General features: G+C 47.5%; 2 protein-coding genes across 5 annotated transcripts in view; one reads left to right on the forward strand and one right to left on the reverse strand.

The window, feature by feature from the left end:
- The window catches only part of TRAPPC9 (trafficking protein particle complex subunit 9), a 442,295-nt gene extending 434,641 nt beyond the window's left edge, over window positions 1–7,654 (reverse strand). For 2 of the 4 annotated variants that reach the window (XM_085053645.1, XM_085053642.1), the window contains exons 1-2: window positions 3,636–3,802; window positions 1,398–1,998 (exon numbers count right to left, since the gene is read on the reverse strand). In XM_085053645.1, coding sequence (XP_084909771.1) covers window positions 1,398–1,981 — 584 coding nt within the window. In that variant the 5' untranslated portion in view covers window positions 1,982–1,998; window positions 3,636–3,802. Of the gene's footprint in view, window positions 1–1,397; window positions 1,999–3,635; window positions 3,838–7,436 lie in introns of those variants that run through there. The other 2 variants (XM_085053644.1, XM_085053643.1) reach the window with 2 other exon arrangements.
- Window positions 7,655–7,749: 95 nt separating this feature from the next.
- Window positions 7,750–10,496, forward strand: CHRAC1 (chromatin accessibility complex subunit 1). The gene is made up of 3 exons (XM_085053646.1): window positions 7,750–8,012; window positions 8,624–8,750; window positions 9,650–10,496. The coding sequence occupies exons 1-3, from the start codon at window positions 7,875–7,877 to the stop codon at window positions 9,793–9,795; spliced, it is 411 nt and encodes a 136-aa protein (XP_084909772.1). The 5' UTR covers window positions 7,750–7,874; the 3' UTR covers window positions 9,796–10,496.
- Window positions 10,497–12,472: the final 1,976 nt, after the last annotated feature.

The following is a 12,472-nucleotide window of genomic DNA, read 5'->3' on the forward strand; positions in this document are numbered from 1 at the left end:
AACCAATTTCCGAAGCACAATTTTTTAGAAGACACAACTGAACAGCAGAATTCATTCTGATTTTGAGATTTCCGGCCTACAATAATAATTTTCTTACCTAATTGGAACAGGAAATTTTGATTGCATTCAATCAAAATTAATTCAAACTGAGTAATTACAGACAAGAATCCAAAACAGGTTTGTCCAGTCCACACAACTTTAGCACTCAGTACAAAAAGCAGTAACACAGTAATTTATTTTGATAATTGAGCAATAGTGCAGGGACAAACCAGGGACCAACAAGTCAGAGCCAGTTCAAGTGCTCACCAAAGAGGAGCAGGGCACAGGGGTACTGGCGGTTGTTCAAGCAACCAGAGATAATTTAACAAACAGTTTCAAACTAATTAGAAACCTCAAATGCTTTCTTCCTGTTTCTAAGGCCAGGACTAACTATGCAGGCAGAGCTCTTTAATGTGATCTAAAGGCTTCACAAACCTGCCTGGACAACTCTGAGTTTTCATACACAGTAATAAGCACTGCTAGCATCCCTACAGTACAACACAGATATGAACACTGTTATTTCCACGCACACCTTGTGTGTTTTTAGGGCTTCCACACCTCTGTCTTTGCCAGGACAAAGGGTAGTTGCTTCCATCCCCTGGATTTGACTGCAAACAGCAGAGTCAAACAGATTTTTGCACCTGCCTGCAGGTATCAAGCCAGAATTACTTATCCCTTGCACAAGAACTGTGCAACACCAAAATCTGACAGATGAGTATGCAAATGAGGAGGAAGGAAAAATGGGGGAGGGGGGAACTCTAACATACAAAAAACAAACAGCTGTAGCAAACAGGGAGCAAAACAAGACAGGTAAAAAGTGGTAAATAATTCCACAAAACAAAGACAGGGAAAGATGTTGGACTTCATCATCAAAATAAACAGTCATTGTCTCATTGCATGAAAAAGTAGACAGAGGCTTAGAGGAAAAAATACAATAAGGATTAGTCAAATGCTACTCAACATGTTATAAAATTAGTTTCATTGATGTTAACTGAATCTTTTAATTAATACTGTAAATCTATAAGACACTGGAAGTTTTCCAGCAAGAAGTCTCATTACAGCAGAATCTGTCAAACCATCCCTGTGACTACTTCTTACCATTTGATGAGCTTCATCAATTACATGTATACAAGCTAAATCAATTACATGTATACATGTAAACAAGCTCAGAACATCAAATATGGTGAGACTACAAGTTATATTCTCTTAAACTACAGCCTGCAGACACAGAAAGATCAGGGCACAGCCTCTTTTTGAACAAGGCTCACCTTGCCCTTTCTAATAGGCTTATCCTAAAGGCTGGCAAGTGCCACAGATGTTTTTTTAAGACCCACGAGCTGACAAAAGTAGCTGCTTACCTACTATCAGTGTCCAGACCTACAAAATCCTTCTTCTCAAAAGGAACACAGAGGAGGGGGATCTTGTCTCCAGACTTATCAGTGGCTCTGTCAAGCCGCTTTGACTCCAGCACTATGAAGAGGGACTCGATAAAATCTTCTATTCTCTTCTCCACAGTTTCACATTCATCATAACTGGGATAAAACGCCACATCAGTGCGGGGCTGCTCTGCAATCTCTCCTTGAAGCCCAAAGACAAACAACCGGGAATCGTAGAGAGTCGAACCATACATTTCCTTGTGCAGATGGAATTTTTCAAAAGTCTGGGGCCATTCCTTTGCAGAAGAACAGTCGGTGATAGTGATCAGCCCCACGACTTTGCGGTGTGTCTGAAAATCCCCCCACTCGTTGTTCTCGGGGGGATAATGGTGCCTGTAGCGGATGTAGAGCACTCGCTGCGAGTCGCGCACGTTCACTTGGCTCACGGCTGAAATGCGCTTGTAGATCCTGAAAAAGCTCTCTTCAGGTACAATGCCAATGGGCTGAACCACGACCAGGAGGGTCTGATGATCCTCAGCACACTGCATGTAGTCAGGAACACTCATTTTGCATCAACTGCAGGCTAGTGAAAGAAAAACATGTATTATTTTTTAACATTTGGAAGTACATGGCGTTACTGAATCAAACCAGGACTTTGATGCTAAACACTTCTGCATCTTGACTATATGTGCTACAATAGTAATATTGCTTCATCATTTTACTGAACTTTCAACCATGCAGCCCACTGACATTACACTGTGCACAAGGAGTACTCTTAGTCACCTATCAAACAAAAAAATCTGTAAATTAGGGTTTTCTAACTGAATCTCCCTCCCCGTGCGGCTACACGAGCCAGTGCACACGTGGAGCAGCAGAATCTCTATCACAGCCACGGGGCAGAAATACCAGCTCTGAAGATCCTGTCAGACTCAGGCTCTTCAGTCCCATTTTCTTGGGGAAATAAGGAAAATAGTGAGGGGTGAGATTTTAACAGGCACCAAATCGGGATCACCAAACTTTACACAGCTGTCAGTGCTTGCACATGGCCAAGCAGAAGAATATCAGGACCAGAACACCTAATTTTGAGGAAAAGCAAAGTCCTGTTTTCTCAAAACACACGTAGGTAAGGACAAGCCAATGTCTGTTGCCTTTACGTTTAAGTATTTAGAATTCCTTTTCTTCTGAGCGCTCTAAAACTGATTACTGCACTGCAGCTAGGTCTTGAATGAAGATGCACATCCCTGAGTCCTTTCATGTCTGAGACCTCCTGGACCCCACGGATCCCTTAGTGGATTTTAGCTCCAAAGACTACCCTGAAACATACACACCAATAAAACACAGACAAACCAAACCTCCACAAAACAAAGAGCACGGAAAAAACAAAACAAAAAAACCATTGGTTTTACAGGCAAAACAATGACTTCCGAGCCCACAGGGGCAAAGGTGACAGAGAAGCAGCTGCCTGGAGGAAAAGAGCTCTTCAGAACCACCGACTGTACCTCCCCTTTCCCACTGCACTGCCCGAGGTTTGCCCAGCAGCCCCATTCCCAGGGAGCAGCTCCATTCCCAGGGAGCAGCCTCATTCCCAGGGAGCAGCCCCATTCCTAGGGAGCAGCCCCATTCCGAAGGCAGCAGCCCCATTCCTAGGGAGCAGCCCCATTCCCCGGGAGCAGCCCCATTCCCAGGGAGCAGCCCCATTCCCAGAGTGCAGCCCCATTCCCAGGACAGCAGCCCCATTCCCAGGGAGCAGCCCCATTCCCAGGACAGCAGCCCCATTCCCAGGACAGCAGCCCCATTCCCAGGGCAGCAGCCCCATTCCCAGGGAACAGCCCCACTCCCAGGACAGCAACCCCATTCCCAGGACAGCAGCCCCATTCCCAGGACAGCAGCACCGTCCTGACACTTCCCCCGGCAGAGGCCGCAGCGGGCGGGCAGGAGGCTGGCTGGAGCTCCCTCTTCCCTGTCCCCGAGCACATCCCGCGCTGGGCCGGCCAAGTTTAGCGGAGAAAACGAATAAACTGCCGAAGTGCCAAACGCAGCAGAACAGCGCACACCCCTCAGCCCCGTCAGGAAGGGGCTGAGGGGCAGCGAAAGGCGCGGGGAAGCTGCTCTGGGGGGAGCGGCTGCCGGGAGCTAACCGGGGAAGGGGCACTGACAGCCCGGGAAGGAGCCGGTCTCGGGGCAGCGGGGACTGGCGGTAACCGGGAAAGGGGCACTCACAGCCGGGACAGGAACCGCTCTAGGACAGGGGGACGCGGCTGCCGGGCGGGAAGCGGGCAAGCGGCACTCACAGCCGGGACAGGGGGACGCGGCTGCCGGGCGGTAACCGGGGAAGCGGCACTCAGCCGGGACAGGAGCCGCCCCGCTGCCGCTGCCGCTACCGCCGGAACTGACGGCAATGGCCGCTCCGCCCCGCTCCGCATGCGCGGGCCGATGGCGGGAGAGCCGTGAGGGAGCGAGCTGCTTCTCCGCCGTTGTCCGCGGTGCTGCTCGCGGGGCTCCCACGGGGACTGGGAGCCTCTGCCTGTAAACACGAGGTGTTCCTTCATGAGGAACGCGTCAAGACGAGTGAATGGATGGTTGAGTCTTTTGGACGGTGAATGCCAGTCGACTCTGTATGAAAACTTAAAGCCCTTAGAACGAAGTGAGCCTTCCTGGCGTTCCCAAATCCCGAAATCGGTTCGGTGTCATAGAATCGCCCAGTGCAACTGTCAGCCCCTCACTGCCACTGTAACCCCTAAACCACAGCGGCAGACCCAGATGCCTCAAACATCTCCACGAATGGTGATTCCACCACCATCCTGGGCAGTCTGTTCCAATGTCTGACCACCCAAACAGGGAATTTTTTTTTTCTAATATCGAATCTGAATCTCCCCTGCCTCAGCTTGAGTGTGTTTGTTCTGGTCCTCACACTGTTGGCACAGCAGAAGAGACCAGCCCCCAGCTCACTATAACCTCCTTTAAGGTAGCTGTAGAGAGCAGTGAGGTCCCTCCTGAGTCTCTTCAAAAAGAGAGAGGTCCTCCTTTCAGAAGATTTCTCAGAGTCATGTACCTTAAAGGGAAAAATCTTGAATACTCTGAAAGTATGAGCCTTGTGTATGAGCTCAGGTGCATTTCGGGTGGAGGATGTGGGAACCCTAATGATGTTCAGTGAGGCCAAGTGCTAGATGTGCACCTGAGTGAGCAACTCCTGGTATCAACACAGGTTGGGGAACAAGTGGATTGAGAGCAGCCCTAAAGAGAAGGACCTGGGGGTGCTGGTGGATGAGAGGTTGGACATGAGCTGGCCATGTGCACTTGCATCCAGAAAGCCAAAAGTGTCCTGGGTTGATCCCACAGTGTGGGCAGCAGGTGAGGGAGGGGATTCTGCCCCTCTGCTCCACTCTGGTGAGACCTCACCTGCAGTGCTGCATCCAGATGTTGGATCCCTAGCACAGGAAAACCTCATGGAATTCTTAGAGCAAGTACAGAGGAAGCCATGGAAATGGTCAGAAGGCTGGAGCTTCCTATGGAAACAGGCTGAGAGAGCTGGGGATACTCAGCCTGGAAGAGAGAGGGACCAGGGACACCTTATAGCAGCCTTTTATTAGGGGGGATGTCATGACTTAAAAGTAGTGGCACTCCAACAAAATAACTTCAGTAGAATTCGCAGGGTTTGAAAAATTTGAATGAGCGATTGCATTTAAATAGAATCCTAGAAACATTTAGGTTGGAAAAGACCCTCAATATCAAGTCCAACCTAGTACTGCCAAGGCCACCTCTAAACCATGTCTCTAAATACCCCATCTACACATCTTTTACATCCTACATGGGATGGTGACTCAACCACTTCCCTATGCAGATGGCTCCAATGCTTTTCAACTCTTTCTGTGGAGAAATTTTTCCTAAAATCCAATCTAAACATCCCCTGGCACAATTTGAGGCCATTTCCTCTTGTCACTTGTTACTTGGAAGAAGAGATTAACCCTCACCTGGCTACAACCTCTTTTCAGGTCTCCTCAGCCACTGTGGCACAAGCTGTGGGCTCCAGGCAGGTCTCTCTGCTCCCCTCAGGTTCCCCCAGATTGGGAGACACGAAAAACAACATGAAAGGATCTGTACAAGAAACAAGCTTCAGCCTTGACTCTCAGTTGTCTTCCAAGAAATGGGCAACATTTTCCTGAGGGAGAGAAGGGGATGGCAGCACAAAGCTTGACTTGAAGGACCTAGAGAGCAGTACAGCCTTAGGGCCACAGAAGGAGAGCTCAGCCTGGTCACTCAGCCTCCCTTCTGCTGCCAGGGGCAGCTCCTGCTTGGGAGGACTTTGTCCCTTGGCTGGAAGACAGTGACTCACAGAGGCAACTACACCTGGCAAGCTCTCAGCTGGCAGCAGGGCAAGGAGGAGCTCTGAGGAGCACTGGGCATCAGAGGGTCCTTATTCTGTGCCTTCCCACCACCAAGCTCAATACCCTCAGAAATCTTGCTAGTTTGATGAGGTTTTATTTGTATGTTGAAATCATTAAAGACCCCAGTAGTATTTATAAGAAATTCACTGTGGGAGTAATGTCAGCTGTTTCCACAAGATGTCACAAGACACTAAGGATCAAGAAAGAAACAAAGCCTTCCAGATATCCATGCAGCATCCCAGGACATTTGTGTTTCCCTTCAAATATAACATACACAGAGTGGCCTCACAGAAGCTGTAATCTCAAGGGAATTATACAGCCTAAGAGATACAGATTATCAGCAATAGCTAACTATAAATGCTGTCCCCAAATAGAGTAATTTTGGAGTTTTATCATATACTGTGTTATCCTTGCACCAAGGTGCTTCCAACCGCTTATGGTACTATATTTTATTAATAAATCAGTATCACCTGTAGCCTTGTCTTTGTGTACTGGGCAAATTCTATATAAGATAGTATCATTCAGTCAATAAACTCTCTTTGTTTTCCATTTAATGATTCTTTATGGGTACATTCCTTTCTCCCCCTAAATTCCATGTGAATTATTATTGTGTATTCTGGCAAAGCTCCTCTTCTTCCCTCTCATTCTAAGTAGAGATAATTTAGTGGCCTTAGCAGATTTCTTACCAAAACAAACCATCAGGCACATTGTTTGTAAAGCACTCTGTAAAATTTTTTGTTTAAATCACTAATGAATTGGTGCAAATGGTGTGTCATCACTTCTGGAAGTGCTCACTTGCCCTGCAGTTCCTACCCAAGCAGGCACAGGTAAATTTCTGGAGCCAACACTCCCAGCAGCAAAACCCCACCCACAAGCATTTTACCACCTCCCTACACAGCAGGCACACAGCATAAATATGGGGAATGTATTACTACTGAAGATGCAGCCCCATCATCACTTCATCATTTACATGTGCCCTCCACACCTCTGGCAAGTGTCAGGATGAGCAGACACATTCCCTGGTACTGCACTACAGCAGCAGAGGTGTTGAGCAGCCTGTAATTACAGTTTGGTTAACAATTTTGTAGCCAGTGGCCTGTAATCGGGATACACACAGGAGGTGCCCAGTTGCCATTAAAAACAAGTTCCCCACGCTCCTGTGCCAGCCTTGAGCTGAGCAGTGAGGAAGGGGAAGCCCCAAGACTGCTCCTGCCTGCACTGGGGCAGCAGGATTCCACCCAGCTGGGAAGAGCGACTGGAAAGCTGCTCAGCAGAAAAGGATCTGGATGTGCTGGTTGATAGCAGTTGAACATGAGCCAGGGTGTGCCCAGGTGGGCAAGGAGGCTGCTGGCACCCTGGCCTTCTGCATCAGTAATAGTGTGGGCAGCAGGAGCAGGGCAGTGATTGTCCCACTGTGCTGGGCACTGGGGAGGCCACACCTCAAATGTTGTGTCCAGTTCTGAGCCCCTCAATTCAGGAAGGACACTGAGGTACTGAAGTGTGTCCAGAGAAGGGCAGTGGAGCTGGTGAAGGGGCTGGAGGCAAGGCTGATGAGGAGCAGCTGAGGGAGCTGGGGGTGTTTAGCCTGGAGGTAAGGAGGCTCAGGCTGTGACCTTATCACTCACTCTACAACCACCTGGTGATCGGTCACAGCTTGGGCTCGATGATCTCAGAGAACTCTTCCAGCCTACTTGATTCTGCGACTCCGCGAAGGGACTCGGCAGCCGGAGCCTCCGGAGCCTCAGCGCTCCCGGCTGCCTCAGGAGCTGCGGTCTGCCCGCTGAGGGGAGCCGAGAGCCGGCTGGGCCCTGTGTGCGTGTCGGTGCTGCAGGGAGCTGTAGGACCGGGTAACAGGCCGCTCCCTGGGCGGGTCCCGGTGCTGTAGGGAGCTGTAGTCCCGGCAGCAGGCAGGTCCCGGTGCTGCAGGGAGCTGTAGTCCCGGTGCTGTAGGGAGCTGTAGTCCCGGGCAGCAGGCTGTTCCCTGGGCGGGTCCCGGTGCTGTAGGGAGCTGTAGTCCCGGCAGCCGGCGCCTACAGCTCCCGGCGGTGCCCGCGCTGCGGCGGGACGGGCTGAGATGGCGGCGGCGCGGCTGAGCGGCACCGAGAACCGTCTGGTGTCGCTGCCCCTGTCGCGGATCCGCGTCATCATGAAGAGCTCCCCGGAGGTGTCCAGCATCAACCAGGACGCGCTGTTCCTCACCGCCAAGGCCACGGTACAGACTCGCCCTGCCCTGCCCCGCCCCGGTCCCCCCGCGCCTCTCTTCCCGGCTGAGCGGCCTCTGCCTGCGGAGCGCTCCGCGGCCCGGGCCGAGCTCTGCTGCCCTGCTCTGCCCGCATCCCGGGACTGCACGGACCGCAGAGCTGCCCCGACTTTAGACTCATAGAATGGTGTGCTTTGGAAGGAACCTTAAAGAACGTCTATTCCCAAACCTCTGCCATGGGCAGGGACACCTTCCACTGTCCCAGGTTGCTCAGATCCCTGTCCAGCCTGGCCTTGGACACTCAGGGATTGAGCAGCCACAGCTCCTCTGGGCAGCCTCTGCCAGGGCCTCACCACCCTCACAGCAAAGAACTCTTTCCTAATACCTAATATAAACTTATTCTCTGTCAGTTTGAAGCCGCTTCCTCTTGTCCTGTCACTACATGCTCTTGTAAATAGTCTCTCTCCATCTTTCTTGTAGACTCCCTTCAGGTACTGAAATTCAGTGAGTCTCTGCACTGAGTGCCCAGTGTATGCACAATTAAATATGGTGCTTCTGCCTTTAGATAGGGATCAACTAGATATGTGAGTTCTTAGTTTGACTGATCGGTTTTAATTTTTTAGGAGCTTTTTGTTCAGTATTTGGCTACATACTCCTACAAACACGGCAGAGGGAAGGAGAAGAATGCTCTGACTTACACTGACCTGTCTCATACAGCAGAAGAGTGTGAGACCTTCCAGTTCCTTGCAGGTATCAACAGCACAAGGGTAAATCCAGTGTCTGCCTTGCAAAATCAAATCTTGCTCTTAATGCTCTGTTTTGTGAGGACCCAGTTCTGCTGATCATTGATGTCCTGCATAGCATTCAACTGGAACTCATAAACTACATCACTAAAAGCATTTATTTGTGAATGGGGATTTTTCTGCTGCCTCTAAATCATGCAATTATACTATATAGAGTTCTCAGGATCTTGCCTTAAGCATTTCTTAAATTCCAGCAGTTCCATGTAAAAGCTTTTAACTTATAATAGAAGGCTTAGCACATCTTTGGGTGAGAAGTTATGTGGACCCAAAATGATACATAAGAATTTGCAAGTTTTGAGAAAAGGTGCTTCATCATATGGTCCTTTTCTCCTTTTAGTTATATGCACACACACGTTTTTACTGATACTTGGATTTTGTCACAACACTTAGCTCAAGAATATAAGGTATTCCTAGTCCAGTTTTTCTTTGGGATCCCCATGGATCTACTTCCAGAGTACTCAGTACTGCTTTGTCTCAGGTCCATTATTGCTATTAATAAGTGTCTTTATGCATAAAAATTATTTCTACAGTACATTAATTGCTTCCTGGATCTGAGGCAATTGAGCACTCTGTTTTACATCAAATAATGTACATCAGCAGACAGTAAAGACAGCTGCCAGTAATCAGTCATGAAATAGAGTCCTTTGGTTACTTGTGCCATAAGTGGGTAATTCCTTCCTACTCTTACAGCTGGGGAGGTCAGACTAATTTACCTGCTTATTCACTTAAGGTTTGTTAAAAACATTAATATTTCTTTTTGACTCGTTAGTGGTTTGGGTGCAGCAGTATTAATGAGGCAATATAAGTGTTCCAACAGACTATAAAAGCAACAATTCTGCCTTCCAGATATCTTGCCAAAGAAGATCCTAGCTAGCAAATACCTAAAAATGCTTGAAAAAGAGAAGCGAGATGGAGAAGTGAGGGAAGATGATGACGAGGATGCGGAGGAAGAGGATGAAGACAAAGCTGTTGGTGACAGTGTTGGATCTTAAGGCCAATGGAGAATTGTTTCATAGTTGATCCATTTTCTATTGTATAAAGGATGTTATTTTTGTGACTGAGAATCCAGATGCTGGATATATTTATACACTGAGCCATCTGCTTTTGCTTTAAGACGTTTAGAAACTGAACTTTATACTCGTTGAAGAATGGAATTCTTCCCTCAGAAACACGGCAGGGTAGGAAGAGAAAGTGCAAATCTGACAGCAGAGCTTGGTCAGATGGTTTGAAATTACTTTGTCAGACAATCATTATCCAAATTTAAAATTTCTTACGGGCAGCTTTCAGTTCAAAAGCTCCAAAAGTGGACCAAGTCCATTAAAAAAGTCTGTAAAACTAGCCATGTGAGCACTAAAATGGGGTAGAGGAGGAGATGCATCCCAAGGGCTAATGTGGTTCTGCAGCTGTGGTGGTAAATGTGTTTAAAAATTATGTAAATATGTGCACCTAGAACTTTTTTTCTTGAGTGAACTCCACTTCTGCATTTTCTCCTGCCAAAATGCACATTGAAGTCTGTTAATTGTGGGGTCTTGAGAATGAGCAGCTCCTTTACCATGTGAGTGACAGAGTGACAATTTTTTCATTTGGTTTTGGTTTGGTTTTTGGGGTTTTTTTACTACAGAAATGGCAACCGTCCTGTGTAGAACTTTACATGCAACTTTTTAAAATAAACATTTTGTAGGAAAACTGACAATGGATGCAGAAACTTTCTGTCGTTCTTTCCAGCTTCAGTCACACATGTGGTCAGTGTGGCAATGTTTGCAGAGTGTCATGGTCAGTCAGAGAGAAGTGGCCAAGATCTCTCTCCAGGTGTGAGAAATGCCCCAGGTATGCATGGGAATGTTAGCAGGGAATAAGACCTCCCACTCCAAAAAAGCTGGGCAGAAAATCAGTCAAGAATTAGTTATCTCAAGCAACACCTTAATTTGGAGGGCAAGGTAAAGAGTTATCAGGGAACTGAACAGCTCTCAGGCTGAAGGCACAAACACACTTAAAACTGCTCTTACAACACACAGCAGAGAGCTCCAGCATCTCCACAATCCAGCACATTCCACACTTTAAGAAAGTCAAATGGAGGTTGGGCAGATAGGACCAGGGACTGGCAGAGCTACTGAGCCACACCAGAAATGCCCCTGCTGTTTTAACAGATCAGAGGATGTTGCACTGTAAAAAAAATTCCCTGAAGTTGTCATAAATGTAAATTGTATTGTAGCAGGAATGCTGCAGTGAGTGCTGAGTGGGGCTGAATCCCTGGGGAAATTCCCAAGTGGGTATAGGCAGAACTACACCATTGTTGAGAGAGTTGGTTTGTGGGTTTTTTAAAAAAATGTAATTAAAAGTACATTGAGATGTGTGGGAAACTGAGCATGGAATGCTGTTTGCGGGGAGGGGTTGCAGCAGTAGGATATACCAGGTTTTGGGGAAAGAAAGAAAGATTTACCAGCACAAAATTGCACAGTAATTCTCCAGCATAAACAGGGATGAGGGCAACAAGCAAATAAAATACCTGTCCCAGAGTTACCCTCGGGGGTCACAGCCCAAGAGGGCAATGTCCTCAAACAGCCCTGGCAGGAGTTTAACCACAGCCCCTGAGGGAGGAGGCAGCAGTGGGACTAGGAAGGGGATGGAAGGTGCTTTCATTAAGTTTCTCACTGTCTAATTCTATTCAATTTGTCCAAATTATACAAATTTTCCCCTACTCAAGTCTGTTTTGCCCATAACAGCCACTGCTCAGTGACCACACTGTCTATACTTCAACCTGTGAGTTTTCTCTCTCCAAACTGCCTCATTTAACATGAACTTCCCCAAAAGTGACCAAGAATCTTGACCTGTTTAAGGTGTTCAGGGATTTTAGACTGAAACACAGGCTGGGGGACACTTTCCAGGATGAATTATTATTATTACATACATATTTCTGTCTTCTTTCCCCCTGCAACCCCAGCTTGTGAGATCCTTCTCCCAGCCCAGCCAATGCTGCTCAAAGGACATGAAGTTTCCTAAACTTGCAAAAATGACAAAAGAACTGTGGTTACTAAGTATAAATCACCATATTTCATCTCTCTTAGAAGTTTCCTGTGGGATGGTGAACATATTCTGTGAATTACTGAGACCAGAAGAATTTGCATGCCCTTCTGGATTCATTCAGCCAGAATCCTCAATGGGAACTTCAGAGCTGCCAAAATTTGCCACAGCCCTCTCCAAGGCCCTGCATCTGCCAGAGCTGGTTGCCATCAAAGCAGTGAAGGGTTATTTGTTTTCCCCAAGAGCCTGACAGAGAGCAAAACCTCATCCAATTCAAAGCAGTGTTTCAAAAAACAATGGAAAAAAATAAATGGAAGAGACAGCTCTGACAGTATTTCACATTATTGAGTAAAACCAACCTCTGTTTGCAGGGCTGGGCTCCCCAAGGAAGCTCCTTGGCATCCTTGCAATTCTTCTGGATGCTTTATAGTCACCACCAGGTGCTACAGTTTCTTCATTTAAAAATTGATTGCTGTATGATTCACTCAGAAAAACGAACAAACAAACAAAAAATCCCAACAACAACAACAACCCACAACAACAACAACAAAACTCAACAACTCAAAAAAAAAACCACCACAAAAAAAAACTTCAGGCAAGTGAACTCCAAAATACTCACCTTCCCTAAATAATTCCAGGCTTACAAGT

Source organism: Lichenostomus cassidix, chromosome 2 (assembly GCF_008360975.1).
Source record: "Lichenostomus cassidix isolate B80296 chromosome 2, HeHo_3.0, whole genome shotgun sequence".
NCBI lineage: Eukaryota > Metazoa > Chordata > Aves > Passeriformes > Meliphagidae > Lichenostomus > Lichenostomus cassidix.